Source organism: Pristiophorus japonicus, chromosome 6, assembly GCF_044704955.1.
Source record: "Pristiophorus japonicus isolate sPriJap1 chromosome 6, sPriJap1.hap1, whole genome shotgun sequence".
NCBI lineage: Eukaryota > Metazoa > Chordata > Chondrichthyes > Pristiophoridae > Pristiophorus > Pristiophorus japonicus.
This window is the reverse complement of record NC_091982.1, coordinates 8465486-8481222: the sequence shown is the minus strand read 5'-3', so window position 1 is coordinate 8481222 and position 15737 is coordinate 8465486. Positions and strand designations below refer to the sequence as shown.

The window sequence follows — 15737 nt, the reverse complement described above, 5'->3', positions numbered from 1 at the left end:
CATCGCCTGGTATAGATGGACCAAGCTTGCGTGGTGCATGCTCTGCCCATTTTACCTGAATATTGCAATCGGGGTCCTACGACCAGCATAGGACTCTGATTTGCATATTTAAGCATTCTCGCAACTATTTCAGGGAGGCAGGCTGCTCGCCCATTTACAGGCCCGCTTGAAAACTGTTATTAGGCAGGTCTTAGGTGTTAATGGGGTGGCCAACTCGGGTGGCTAGCAGTTGAAAATCTCCCTTGAATCTCTAAATGGTATCCTTAAAAGAGGAATTTTCCTGTTTCTCAATGAGGATTTTCAAGTCCTTTAAAAATCATTCAAACTGACACATTTTGTCATCTTTGGACATTACTCAAAAATCTAATAATGAATGAATGACTTTGAAAAAGAAAGGTTCATGCGGGCACAGTGTCCATCATACTTTGACACTGTGTCAATGCTAATTAAACCTGGAGTTTATGAAACTGTCATATTGTATTGAACTCTATTGCTGGTATGTTTTATAACAGATTGGATATAATCCATGGGAATTCCTTTGCAGAAGCAAGATCTCCTAAGGCTTGATTTTAGCCCCTGGCCCGGTGGGAACTTGCTTCAATTCAGGCACTGGAAGGTCGACCACCCCAGATGATGTCATTGGGACAAGCATGACACTTTAACTTTGGGGTTGACAAACGCCCACACAGTCTCGAACCCGCCAGCGAAAGTTGGTGGCAGCAATGATCCTGGCCACAGGAGGCCCAAATAAATTAATTATTTTTCACTTACCCCACAAGGATATCTTGTGCCTCTCCTGCCCTGGGCTACACCCTTTTCTGATCACAGATTTAACCGAACACTCCCCTCCTCACCTTGCCACAGAGTGTTTCTGTGGGTCACTGGTGGCAGGCTGACACCTCCCACATGATTTTCAACTCCCGTCCGCTGGCGGTGTCATTCCCACCAGCCATGTTAGAGTTGGTATCGGAGCGTGTTAATGAAGACCGGGAGCTAAAATCCTCTGGGCCTCCCGCTCCAGAGAGCCAGACAGATCACCACCTGTTTCGGCCCTTGATTCACGCCCCAAGTTAAATCAGAGGTCTAGTTTAATAAATCTGGAAATCCCTATTTAGAATGTCTGTTCTCTGTATGGATTCACACTGTGCATTGTATGATATGGTTTGGTTCAGGATCCTTACATGCTTTGTCACGCTAGGAAAATTAAAAATAAGTATAAATTATACCAGAATCAGCAAAGCTACAGATCTTCATGGTGTTGAATAAGTGTGTGCAGGAAACTATGTATCGATAGTATGCAGCTTTGTAACATGGAAACTACTGCTCACTTGTACAAAAGCATAGTTGCGTTTTGGAAGTACAATGCCAGCTACAAGTTTGCACTATGCAAAATATTGTAACCTTAGTTAGATAATGGAATGGTTTACAATGAGAATAAATGGGAAGTAGATTGGTCTATCTGCATAAATTAGGCATGTGTTTGGTAATTCTACGCATTTCAGGATTTGGGCAGGCAAGGGCGTTTCTCTGAGATGTTGTTGGGTTGGGTCACTGTTCTTGGCAGCTGGGTGGTGTGCTTCCATTTTGTGTTTGGCATCAGCTTGCCCTACCTGTGTAAATGTGTGTTCAGGACTTAATGAGGTGGATTTTTGTGGATTGCCAGAAAGTTGGATACAGACTGCTTGTCCGACTATGGCTGCCTAAAGTCTGAGGTTTATAAAATTACTGTACAATTATGTAAACTATGCCATCAATGCATCTTCCTATAAATATGGTTAAAAATGAATAAAAATGATGCAAATTGGTAAACTGGTGTACAATGTTAATGTATTTAAAAAAAATTTATATATTGATTATTGTTAAATGTTTGACTTTTCCTGTTTAGAGTTGTAATGATTCTCCTCATGAAATAAATATTCTATTTATTACAAAAAAGGGGGTATGTGTTTATCCAGTGCCAACTGTAGTCATTTATGTACCATTTTGAACAGTTACTTCATCAAAAGCTCATAACGAGACAGCAATTTAATTGTGGCCTTTTTGGATAGTGGGTTTTAGAATGAATTTATAAAATTTCCATGCAAGACAACTTTGGCTGATAATAAGCTTGCAATAGATGTGTATGGTAATATAAGTATGAGAAGATTAGCTAAACGAAAGATTATAAACTCCTTGATAGGCAAAACCTGCTATGGTAAGCTTGCAAATGATACTGGTTGGATGCAAACTTGAAAATTCCAAGAAAGCTGACAGTAATAGTGACCTGTTTATGTGGGTACATGAGCTCTTCCTCTATTTTATTGAGGCTAGTCATTATACATTTGAATTTTCATTCCTTATTCCTCCTAAGCTCCATACATACCATTCTACACATTTGCTCTTCCCTGCTTCATCACTGTGTTTAAATCTAAATGGATTTTAATTTTTAGGGACTCGATGCTGTGGAGCTCCTTACATCCTTCAGTCTGCCTTTCTTGCTATAACCTAAAGACTTTTAAAACTTAAATACGGCATTTCTAATGGGTAATCTTGCATTCTCTCTTATTCTATAACCTTGGTGGTTTCCTGTATTGTAATGCAGGCTTTAGCCTTTCACCTAGATTTATCAGTTAGAAAAAACAAACTTGCAAAACCGTTGTAAGATAACACTAGTTGATGGTGGGTAAACTTGCTGCAAGGACTACACGTTGCAAACTTGCTGCAAGCTTATATAAACTTGTTGTTCTTCAAAATCACTGTCGATCATACTGTTTAAATATTGATAGATATTGTATACTTTTAAGTTGTAGATTTTCAAACTGGAGTCTCAAGTGTTTGTCTTTACGAGTTGACTTATGAGCACATTCTCTCTATATCTGTGTATTAATGAAAAACGTTTTGTGCAATAATAGCACTGCGTTTCTTTGAGTTGCCGACAGTGTCAGGACAAGGATTTCCAATATTTGCAGGAAGACCCCCACGCAGAAAAGTTTGAAAACCACGGCAGTATTCATTTTTATATTATCTATTAGTGTGTATATTTCTAAAATATAAATGTATTCTTACTGAAAAGCAAGAAACAAATCTTAACAGTTAGTTAGTCTTTTACTTGATTTAATCCTTTACATGCTAATTTGATTTTTGATATATTTTGCTTTTTCACCAAAGTCACTAGCTAATTTTACAACTTTACTTAGAGAGTGGTAGGAATGTGGAACTCGCTACCACAGGGAGTGGTTGAGGCGAATGGTATAGATGCAGTTAAGGATAAGCTAGGTAAGTGCATGAAGGAGAAAGGAATAGAAGGATATGCTGATAAGGTTAGATGAAGTAAGGTGGGAGGAGCATAGACCTGTTGGGCCGAATGGCCTGTTACTTGCTGTAAATTCTATGTAACTTGTAGATGAAGACCTGCTTCAAATAATTGGACCTTCTTTAGCCCTGAAGCTATTCATATTTTATGGCGAGTTGTACTGTTCACGTTGTTACAACTAGAGAGCACTTGGTACTTGTTGGTCACCTAGTAAAGTGTCAAATCCACTCTTACCAGTTATCTAATGACCAGCTAATAATTATCCCTCTTTCAGAAGAGGTGAGTGTATCAGAACCGGTAATCATATACCTGTAGTTTGCAGTCTGTAGTACTGTAGGACATTGTTGATAGTTGACTGACCAGCCCGTCTCACTAAGAGGACCCGGAGGAGTAGATATCTCACTTGGGGCCAAGATTCTACCTAAATAGTTCTAGATTATTCTGCAAAGTAATGTCCTAATGTTAAGGTAGTTCTCGCTGTAGAAGCTTACCAGTGCTCTCTTCTAGTGAGCTGGACAGTTTTAGTTTGTTAAACTCCGGCAGTTTCCTCATTCACACTTGAACTAGGACCAACATGTGCCTAAACTATCTGGACTTAAATAAGTGCGACTTGTCTGTATGATGAAAGAGGGCGCACTCCATATTGGGCAAACGGAACCTCTAGCTATATAGATTTCTCAGAAACTTGGGGCGCAATTTTACCATAACCTGCCCAGCAGGAACAAGGCAAATTCATGCCCGACATGCATTTTACGCCCCGCCTGAATGACTTCATCTGTTTGAGAGGAATATGCACGAATGACAAAACTGCAAAGGTATCATAGTTCTCTCTTTCTCTAAATCAGTGATAGTTATATTGGAATTTTAGTTCTGCTCACAATCTCTTGGGCAAATCTTAAAATGTATATATTTATATATATATAAAAAATCCATGATTGCATGCACGTACACTATATACAACCATACTTCCTGTTATGTTTTATCATACATTTCCATTTTAAATTCCTGTGTGTAGATTTATGTACTTGTAATGTTGTAATCCACCCACTGGTAGGCCCCAAGTTTCCACACGCGGCAAAACAGGCGCCCCTCCGAGCTGGGCGCCCGTTTTTCGCACCTAAAATGGCGCATGAAAAAAAACGCGCTATTCTCGAGCGCTTTGCAGCTCGATGTCAGCTTGGCGCGGCGCCCAAGGGGCGGAGCCTACCACTCGCACCGATTTTGTAAGTAGGAGGGGGCGGGTACCATTTAAATGAGTTTTTTTCGTGCCGGCAACCCTGCGCGTGCGCGTTGGAGCATTCGCGCACGCGCAGTGTGAAGGAAACATTGGCACTCGGCCATTTTTATAGTTCTTTGCAGCTGTTAAATTTTTAACATTTTTTAATAAAAGCACATTGCCATCAGCACATCAGCACTGAGGCTTCTTGCAGCAGTGAGAAGGCTGCAGGAAGCCTCAGAAGTTGAGGCAGCCGTTTCCCGACGGGCCCGACCGATGGCAGGGGGGCCTCCCCCTCCCCCCCCCCCCCCGCCGTCGGGAACTGGTTGGTCGGGTCCTTACTGCCTCCCCCCCCCCCCCCCGCCGTCGGGAACTGGTTGGTCGGGTCCTTACTGCCTCCCCCCCCCCCCCCGCCGTCGGGAACGGCTGCCTTCTCACTGCCTCCCCCCCCCCGCCGTCGGGAACTGGTTGGTCGGGTCCTTACTGCCTCCCCCCCCCCCCCCGCCGTCGGGAACGGCTGCCTTCTCACTGCCTCCCCCCCCCCGCCGTCGGGAACGGCTGCCTTCTCACTGCCTCCCCCCCCCCGCCGTCGGGAACGGCTGCCTTCTCACTGCCTCCCCCCCCCCGCCGTCGGGAACGGCTGCCTTCTCACTGCCTGCCCCCCCCTTGCCATCGGGAACTGGTTGGTCGGGTCCTTACTGCCTCTCCCCCCCCCCCCCCCGCCGTCGGGAACGGCTGCCTCCTCACTGCCTCCCCCCCCCTTGCCGTCAGGAACGGGTCGGTCGGGCCCTTACTGCCTCCCCCCACTCCCTGCCGTCGGGAACGGCTGCCTCAACTTGCCTTCTCCCGGCCTGAAGCACTTTCACACAGGTAGGAACATGGTTTATTTAATCTTTTCTTTGCTTATAAATTTTTATTCAGGTTGGAATTATTTGTATAATATTTGTATAAGTATAACTAAGGATTTATTGTAGAATGTAATGACTTCCCTTCACCCCCTCCCCCCCCACCTCGTTCCGGACGCCTAATTTGTAACCTGCGTCTGATTTTTTAATGTGTAGACAAGGTTTTTTCAGGCCTACAAAAATCTTCACTTGCTCCATTCTAAGTTAGTTTAGAGTAAGTTTTCACTGTGGAAACTTTCAAATCAGGTGTCAGTGGCTGGACACGCCCCCTTTTGAAAAAAAAATTCTGTTCCAAAGTGAAACTGTTCTACATGACTAGAACTGCAGAAAACTTAAATGTGGAGAATTGCGATTTCTAAGATACTCCATTCTCCACCAGTTGCTCCTAAAAATCAGGAGCAAATCATGTGTAAACTTGGGGCCGTAGTGCTGTAGCACCTCAGTTTTGTGTCTCCTACCTTCTCGGCATGTGCTGAAGAGAGACTGCTATGCTCCAACCAACTCTACTTCTCTGCTTCCCAGATTGCCATAAATTTTGTTGTTTAACTATAAATAATATCAAATTAAAGTAGTATGTAAAAATAAGTACAGAATGTATGACTCTAAATAGGGTGTACATAAAATTAAAAATCTTCCGTCAATGCGCCTAGTCCAGTTATCCCCTGCTGTCTAATTCAGCTTCACCTGAAGCCTACACTTGGCCTTCAGTTCTTATGTGCAACACCACGGGAGATCATCTAGTACTTTTTAAAATAGATTAATTTGACAGCCAAACCTTCTCTACACATCACACTCAACCACTGTCTGCCCTTCTGCTTCTACCTTACCAAGTGTCCTTCAATTCCCAACCAATGTATGTACTTTTTGGCATCTTATGGTTGACTACTGTGTAATTTGTTTCTGTAAAATGTTTGGCGAATCACATTTGTTTTCAGGTTATTAATTGTTGTTTATATTGCGACGTACACAGTTTGAAAGAAAATATGTTACTTCAACTGGTTCATGAAAATATTAAAGTAATTTGCTGGAAAGAGCCATTTGTGCTCTCAATTTGTGATGTGTGGTGAATTCAAAAGTGCAACTCAGCAAGCCTTTTGGACCAAATGATGCATACATTATAATTATGAAGACAAATAGTTCCACCAAGCTGTCATTCAACTTCATGCAACAGTATTTGTTTAGTCCTTTCCCTGGATTATTGTGTTTCTGTAAGATATATCTTAATAGTGCTAGATTCCAATTGTTTTGTCATTGTAGAGTGGAAATTAACAACAGATCAAGCCTGATGCACTGAAGAGATGAGAAAAGAATATTTGTGAATAGATAACCAATGTAAGTTGAACCCACCTGGACCTGCTGAAGAGAATTTTTAATTTTTAAATTACTTTAAAGCATCCCCCTTACCAAGAGGTAGTAATCTTCTGTTTCTCGGGGGGGTATCCTGACATCCCCAGCCACTCGAACGGATGGGCTGGTGGGCACCTGAGATATGCCTCTAGTAGTGTGGGTACCTACCATTCCCATGGAAATTATGGACCTTCCCCGACCCAGCAAACTTTGGCGGGGTCAGTGGCAGAGGTCCCAGGTGGGCGCATCTCGGCACCTACGCTGGGATGTGGCCCCCATGGATTTTCAAGGCCAAAGTGACCTCTATGTATTTGGTATGATTCTTGCTGAGTGACTGGTTCCTTGTGCAGACAATTTTGCTGCCTCATAGCCAGTGATGCCTCCTTCTTCTGGTTTCAGCTACCTGTCTGTCTTTTCTTGCATGGCCCTTTTGCGGTGTAAAGTTGTATATGTTACGATCCCGGCTTATGAATATTATTTAATAAAGCTCTCTGCACCACTTGTGCCTGGCAGAGAGAATGACTATGTAGGAAGTGGACAGCAAATTACATGAACAATCAGTGCTTAAAGAGCCACTGATTAAAATTAACTCGATCTGATCATTTAAAAAGTGGCTGCTTGTGGGAGTAAAAACATATTGGAGCTTTTTCTAAGGCTCATAATGCTTTTGACACATTTGCATCCTTTACAAAGGCTTTACGGCCAAAGAAGCGATGGCTGAAAATGTAAGGACAGAAAATGCAATGTGCATGGATGAAATGGAGCCCATGAGAATATCTCAGGATCGTACTGCTCTCGGCTCCCTGCTTGATGGCTTTGAAATGGATGTGAGGTGGGTTGTCCTGTTCGGAACTCCATAAGACCTTCGCCAGAGGAATGATAGTAAACGATGCCTGGCAAGAAGTGGCAGCTAGGCTCAACACTTCGACAATAGAAAACAAATTGAAGAGAAGATAGCACACTTTAAGGGATCTGACAAGGTAAGACCAATGAGCAATAACATATGTACCAGGTAGATGACTTAAGATTCCATGCCAGACTGTTTTATCTATAAAGCTGTTTCACATTTAATGCTCACACATATCAACCTCACACAACCTTACAGCTCTGTCATTGCGTTTCATACATACCCATATCTCAGCATGGTACACATTCAAGCTTTTCCACAGTCACATTTCCAAGACACAATCACACATCAAATCATTGTAAAACAATCTACTTGCATGTTGCATGGTCACTTACTGATGCAGTACTGGCATTTCTCCATTGTTTGGTTGATGTCAGATAAACACATTACTAATCCAGGTGTACCAGCGGCTTGATTTTAACTCCCATTCAGCCTAGTTTCAACTGAGTGGAGAGAGTTAAAATCCCCCCTTTTGTTTCATAGAATACTTAGAAACATAGAAACATAGAAAATAGGTGCAGGAGCCGGCCATTCGGCCCTTCGAGCCTGCTCCACCATTCAATAAGATCATGGCTGAACATGCAACTTCAGTACCCCATTCCTGCTTTCTCTCCATACCCCTTGATCCCTTTAGCCGTAAGGGCCAAAGAGGGAATTCTACATCTTTCATGTGAAAGCCTAAACATTTGGGTGATAGAATCTCTAACCATGACTAGATTTCTATAGGCAACATGGAATGTGAGCTCTCTACCAGGCGCTAATCATTTTATTCCACATAGTTTATTGTAATAAATTAAAATGGAAATAAAATCATTTTACATTTTAACATTTTACTAGGAAGTGAAAATGTTTTGATTATGACGTCCTTACCCTGTGACTCTGGCTTAAACAGTCTTGAGTCTTGGTAGTTCTGAACAACCCAACAAACTCCTCTTGCATCTAACCCAACTAAATTTTTCTCTTCCTATTAAATCCTTCTCCCTTCTTACTCCTGAACTGGAAGGTTTCCTTCAACTGTTCAGTAATAGATAATTTTGACATAAGAATGGGGATGAGTAGGTTAAGGTCAAAAATGAAAGGCAAGGTTGTCCTGTGTAGCAGTAAGATGGACAGACAGATTTAGTTGGGTTTACTGCATACAAGAACAGATAAAGTGAGAATAAAGCAGGAGGGAAACAGGATAGATACTGTTCATATAAATGACTACTTAGCACAGGACACTGGAGTGTGTTTAAACAGTTTTTTTGTCATTTGTACACAAAAGATGGGCGCATAGCTTCATGAAGTTATTTGTTCATTAATGTTTTAATTGAACGAGTAAATGTGCTCACTACTGTAGCTACCGACGTTGACTGCTTTGTTAAATGATGGGCAGATGTCTTACTTGATGATTCCTCTGCTGCTCGGAGTAAAAACGTGTAGTTGATCACCACTTCCTCCACCTTTGAGAGGAGCTCCCTGCACTGCCTTTCTGATCGCACAATATAAACCAAGTGCACAAAGGTCTCAATGAGGCTGCACAGCACCTGAAAGCTAGTTGAGATAGCTGAAAGCATGCGTGATGGGCTTTTGTCTACTGCTGCCACTCTCCTACATGCAGTTCGCAGCTCTTTAAACTTCAGTGTGAGTGTCTGTTTGTACTCATCCAGGTGCGTCATGTAAAGTTTAGGATCATGGTTTCCACGGTCTGCTGTGCATTGCCTTAAGATGGATAGCAGTTCACTAGTGTCCTGCTGTGCAGTAGTAAAACCATCAGGTAACACATAGACTCTATCCCGCAGAGCATTAATTCTTGTTATGTTGCTATCAAGTGCCACATCGCCCAATACTGCTTCCTGCTGTACATTGTCTCCACTGCCATTGGAAACATTTCTGTCTGACATTTGATAAGTTTTAGCTAACGTTTCACTGAGTGTCACTGAACTGTCAGACCTCAGGTCTGGAAGAAGTTGCATTGGTATTGAATATGAAAGTTCGTCCTTATCACTGCTGTCATCGGCAACATCACAATTTCTATAATAAAAACAGTACCTAAAAGAGCAGCATCTGTTGTTGCTGGCCATGTCTCCTTTGAGAAGTGGCACTGACCTCGATGGTTTGAATTCTCCCTGAATTGAGAAAATTGCTGGAGACCTTTGTCTTTTGTCTGTATTGGAAATTTGTACGCAAGACGGGTCATCACACTGAGCTGGCTCCTGGCACTGGTTTTTAAGGACTTTTCTTATAAATTCGCTCTCTTTTTCCAGATTCCTAGATTCTCCTGCCTTGGATATGGTCATATTTGTACTGTTCTCTGAACATTGTGATACTATTTCACTTATTTCTGTCTCAGAGACTATGTTGGTGGCGCTATGGTGTCGCTCCAGTTTCCTGCCATGGGGCACTTTCAGGCATTCACCTCGTGCCATCATGCAAAACACACCAGGCTGCTGTTCAGATCTATAGTCACTGGACTCCAGACTTGAGGTCCGCCTCCGAATTGCTTTTTGTTTGGTGCTGATATTAGGCTGCTTGTGAACACAAGACCCTTTGGCTCTCTCTGCTCTTTGTAATTCTATAGTATTAGGGGTTGATGGAAAGCACATTGAGTCACAAGCCAATCCGCGACGTTTACAGTCGCAGCTCCGACGTTGTTCTCGGGATAATCCTGGAATGTTTCCAACTGGGCTGCTTTTAATTTGACAAGGGCAACGTCCGGATGCTTTGCGATATACGTAATCTTCTGCAAACACGTCAACTTTGGTTTTGGGCTTGAGTAATTCTTCAAGAAATTCAAGTTCATATTGTTTCACTTTTTGAAGTTGCTCCTGCCTCTCATCACTTTCTTTCTTAAATCTTGCTGGAAAAGTTGCTGAGAAAAGATTTTTAAAATTCAGCAAGGAGCCTTTCTGTGACTTAGCTTTATCAGGAATAAGAGATGTGTGCTGTTTAGCATCAAAGACGTTTTCTGATGCTGGAGATGATGTGACATGTGGCAAAGTAACACCACTCAGACTGGAAGACTTGGAACACATTGGGATGCCAACAGTTTTCTCTGAATTAATATTTGTTTTACAAGAACATGTTTGGCTCTGACGTTTCATCATTTCAGCACTATCTTGCTGTGCTGTGTTGTCATCTGGTCCCAACGTGGCAATAGGGTACCTATAAGGACTGAGATAACATTCTCGACTTGGGGAACCAGTTCGTTTGGGTTGACTTTCCGTTTCTGTTTTGGTGTAATCATTCTTTTGACCAGTTGGTACATTCACAAAATCTATAAGATCATCAGTGAATAATGCTGAGATTTCCTTACCTGTTGCTGGCTGATACTTCCTATTGCTCACTTTGACATATGCTACTTCATTGTTCTTTGGTGTGCAAGTATGGAAGACAGTTGCTCTGTGGTCCTGAAAGTCTACTTTTCTTTGCACAGGTGCCTCAGTCTTCAGCAAATGACACTCACATGGTCTGGAGCTTCCTTCATATTCCAAAAAACACTTACTTTTTGAAGTATCACATTCAGCACAGCTATCTGTGCACCAGGAAATTGGAGAAGGAGTATTATTTGTTGAGCCATAGTTTAATGAATTTTCTTGGTGGGTTTCAGGCCTTGAAATTCTGGGGCTATTTCCAGAGTTCCTTCCATTCAGCAACTGTTTGATACATGTTCTGTCATCTCCCCCATGAAGAACTGATTTGTTTTCACTCTGAATTGTTACCTCTTCGGGACAAGTTAGCTTCTTGGAAAAGTCTTCTTTTGGTTGAACAGTTTGCTGTTTGGACATCTTTTCTTCCACTATTTTTGGACAACTAGGACAATTCTGTTGTAACGCAGGCTTTAAAATAACATTATCTGGCCTATTTATAGTTTCATTAGAATGAGTGAATACCTGAGGTCTCATGTGAACTGTGCAATATCCTGTCACAGGTCCAGGTTTGAGTCTAATGGAATTAGACAAGGGACTCTGTTTCGATGAAACAACTGCAGAGGAATTGTTTGCTTCTTCATAATGTCTCTTTGGACAAGGAACTCCTCTGAAGGCAGCTTGTGCACAGCATCTAACAGCACTCAAGGGAATATCTTTTTTCATAATTAGACCAGTTTTGTTTCCTTGATAAGCAAGTAAATGGTGCTGTTTGATTGCTGAGACCATTTCAGAGATGTCTGTCATTTCCGAAGAGTTTGTTTCATGGCCAGAATCCAGCGATGACTCAGGGGTCATAGCTGCCAATACAATCAAACCTGTGGATCACAATAGAAAAAAAATCTTATGGCAAGTGTAGAACATATTAGTTGAAGAAATGGTAATTGTTGGCAATATTTCCCCTGTTGAAATTAAACCTCAACCACTTAAGAAATACATTTGACTGAGGTATTTACAATGTTGAAGGGACTAAACTGTGGATAGACTATTTGAATTAGATAGGTGAACAGGGTACATACATGCATGTTACATAAGAATAGAACTAGGTTAGATGTCAGCAGGTTTTTCCTTTCACAGAATGTCTGGCTTGTTGCTGGCTTGTGCAGTGAGTATGGATTCACTGTAAATGTTCAAAGAGGATGTGGATTTAGTTCCTGGCTGAGGCTGATATCACTGTGTGTAAAGGTAGGAGGGATGTTGAGTGATATGGCTCATGATCACTGTGATCTCCTGGAACTTGTTTTGATTGCCTTTAAAGGTCAGAAAGGAATTTACCAAAATTCTTCTTTTACCTGAATGAGCCTATTTTTTTAAAATCTTGATTTTTTGCCTCTCCCAGGATGCTGATGGGTGGGAGCAAAGGGAGTCATAATACATAATGGGGGGAAAATTGCGCTCGGAGGCTTCCTTCGTACAAACGCCTCCGACTCGAAAAAAATCTACGAAAGTACCTGGTGGTTTCGGAGGAACATGGAGATCCCGGTCTGAGGCCTAGATTCACCGCGCAGTGCATGGGGAGATGCGTTTCAGGTACGTACGTACAAGCTGGAGTCACTTGGGCCTGGACCACCAATCACTATGCAGTATTCTCATTGATAAAAATGGGAACTCTGTTTGTACGGACTCCCATTACTATCAATGAGAAAAACTCCTAAAACACCAAAACACAGCATAATAAATAAATAAACCACCATATATATTTTAAATTATTTGAAATTAAATGTAATTAAATGTTTTCGAAAAAAATTTATTTTTTGGAATTTTTCTTTCTGTGTTTTAATAGTGTTAGAAATAAACTTACCTTAATGGACAGGGCTTTTAATATAAAAATGAATGTTTAAATTTAATTTTTATATGCTTTAGAACTCTTACGTTGGTAAAAGTAAGCTATGCGCCTGCTTTTACCAGTCATAAAAATTTGAAGGACATTCGCTGGGCATGAGTTGGGCAAATAGCCCAGTTTCTCCTGCGCAAATGTCCTTCTCCCAGGGATGCGGAGGATCTTGACAGATCAGAAAAGCTGGTTCTCGGCGCATACGCATTGCGCCCCGAAAACTGGCTTTTGCAAGGCCTCGCCGGGTCCATGCGCATTTCGTATGCACCCAGTGAGGCCGTTTTTCGGCCCAATACTTAATTGCAACAGGATTATTTGGGACAGCTCAATGAACCAGCTGATCTTTTCCTGTCTTTTTTATATGTTCCTGTGTACTCTTATGTTGGTTCATCATGACTTATTATAGGTCTCAGCCATAGCTCAGTGGTAGCACTCTCACTTCTGATTCAGAAGGTTGTGAATTCATGTCCCACACCAGAGACTTGAACACAAGATCTAAACTGACACTCCAGTGCAATTCTGTGGGAGATGCTGTTTTTCAGATGAGACATTAAACCGAGGTCCTGTCTGCTCTCTCAGGTGGATGTAAAAGATCCCATGGCACTATTTTGAAGAAGAGCAGAGGAATTCTCCCCAGTGTCCTGGCCAATATTTATTGCTCAAGCAACATCACTAACAACCAGATTATCTGGTCATTGCTGTTTGTGGGACCTTGCTGTGCACAAATTGGCTGCTGTGTTTCCTACATTACAACAGTGACTGCCATCAAAAAGTACTTCATTGGTTCTAACGCTCTTTAGTTAAACATGCTATACAAATGCATGGCTTTCTTTTCTTTCTCCTGATGCAGAAAACATTTCTCAGAGATTTACTTAGTTTTCAAGCACACACTCATTCCTCTTTGCTGCTAATTGACTGAATCAATGCTTTAGATGTATTCATGTTTATTCAATTGGATTAGTAATATAACAGATATGCCTAATTTCAGCCTGTTGTGTATCTGTAAAGCATGCACTCTCATGTTCCGCCACCAGGGAGCGCATCCCCTGACGTCCCAAGGGATCCCAGCATCCCTTGGGAGCACTGTATATAAGCCGGCCCCCTAAGGCCTATTCCTCACTCTAAAGACTGAGGTCACTGTTACTTTAACCTCCCTGTGTGCAGCCTCATCTGTGTTAGGAACACAATAACTGGTGACGAGTACACGAATCCAACGCAAAGGTGCAGCAAACTGTGGGCATCCTGGAGAAGTTCTCGGAGGGTGAGGACTGGGAAGTCTATGTCAAACGGCTAGACCAGTACCTTGTAGCCAACGAGCTGGACGGAGAAGGAAGCGCTGCAAAAAGAAGAGCGCTCCTCCTCACGGTCTGCGGGGCACCGACCTACAGCCTCATGAAGAATCTTCTGGCTCCGGTGAAACCCACAGATAAGTCGTATGAGGAGCTGTGTACACTGGTTCGGGAGCATCTTAACCCGAGGGAGAGGGTGCTGATGGCGAGGTATCGGTTCCACACGTGCCAGCGATCTGAAGGTCAGGAAGTGGCGAGCTACGTCGCCGAACTAAGGCGACTTGCAGGACAATGTGAGTTTGATGGCTACCTGGAGCAAATGCTCAGAAATTTTTTTGTACTGGGCATTGGCCACGAGACCATCCTACGAAAACTTTTGATTGTAGAGACACCGATCCTCAGCACACAAGTGCTAGCAATGTTCATAAATTAACTGGAACTGTGTTTGTGAGCAGAAATGTACAGGGCAGAAACCACGAGTCTGCAACTGCCAGTAGGCCTCAGGTGACCCAGATGACTCAGAGTCTGCAACAAAGGATAAATACAAGGCAATTCACACCTTGTTGGTGTTGTGGAGGCTTCCATTCAGCCTATTCATGCCGCTTCAAATGGTATGTTTGCAAGACTGTGGAACAATGGGGCACCTCCAGCGAGCTTGCAGACGAGCTGCAAGCTCTGCAAAACCTGCTAACCACCACATGGCAGAGGAAGATCGGTCCAATGTGGATCAAAGCAATTTTGAGCCTCAGAGAGAGGAGGCAAATGCTGAAGTACACGGGGTGCACACATTTTCGATGAAATGTCCACCTATAATGCTAAAAGTAAAATTGAATGGCTTACCCGTAGCCATGGAACTGGACACTGGTGCTAGCCAATCCATCATGAGTAAAAAGATGTTGAGAGACTGTGGTGCAACAAGGCATTCAGACCAACCCTGAGCCCCATCCACACGAAACTGAGAATGTACACTAAAGAGCTCATCACTGTCCTGGGCAGTGCCATGGTCAAGGTCACCTACGAGGGCACGGTGCATGAACTGCCACTCTGGATTGTCCCGGGCGATGGTCCCACACTGCTTGGAAGGAGCTGGCTGGGCAAAATCCGCTGGAACTGGGATGACATCTGAGTGCTATCACATGTCGATGAGGCCTCATGTACCCAGGCTCTCAACAAATTTCCTTCCCTTTTTGAGCCAGGCATTGGAAACTTTTCCGGGGCAAATGTGCGGATCCACTTGGTCCCAGAGGCATGACCCATTCACCACAAGGCGCGAGCAGTACCTCACATGATGAGGGAGAGAGTGGAAATCGAGCTGGACAGGCTGCAACGCGAGGGCATCATCTCCCCAGTGGAATTCAGCGAGTGGGCCAGCCCGATTGTTCCAGTACTCAAAAGTGATGGCACGGTCAGGATTTGCGGCTATTATAAAGTAACCATTAATCGTTTCTTGCTACAGGACCAATACCCGCTACTTAAGGCATACGACCTATTTGCGATGCTGGCAGGAGGCAAGACAGTCACCAAGCTCGACCTGACTTTG

General features: G+C 43.0%; 1 protein-coding gene across 1 annotated transcript in view; it reads right to left on the bottom strand.

Moving 5' to 3' along the window:
- Positions 1-8953: 8953 nt before the first annotated feature.
- frmpd3 (FERM and PDZ domain containing 3) overlaps positions 8954-15737 on the bottom strand; it is a 252699-nt gene continuing 245915 nt past the window's right edge. Inside the window, exon 18 of the mRNA XM_070882527.1 lies at positions 8954-11892. Within this exon, the coding sequence (XP_070738628.1) occupies positions 8954-11892 (2939 nt within the window). The remainder of the gene's footprint in view (positions 11893-15737) is intronic.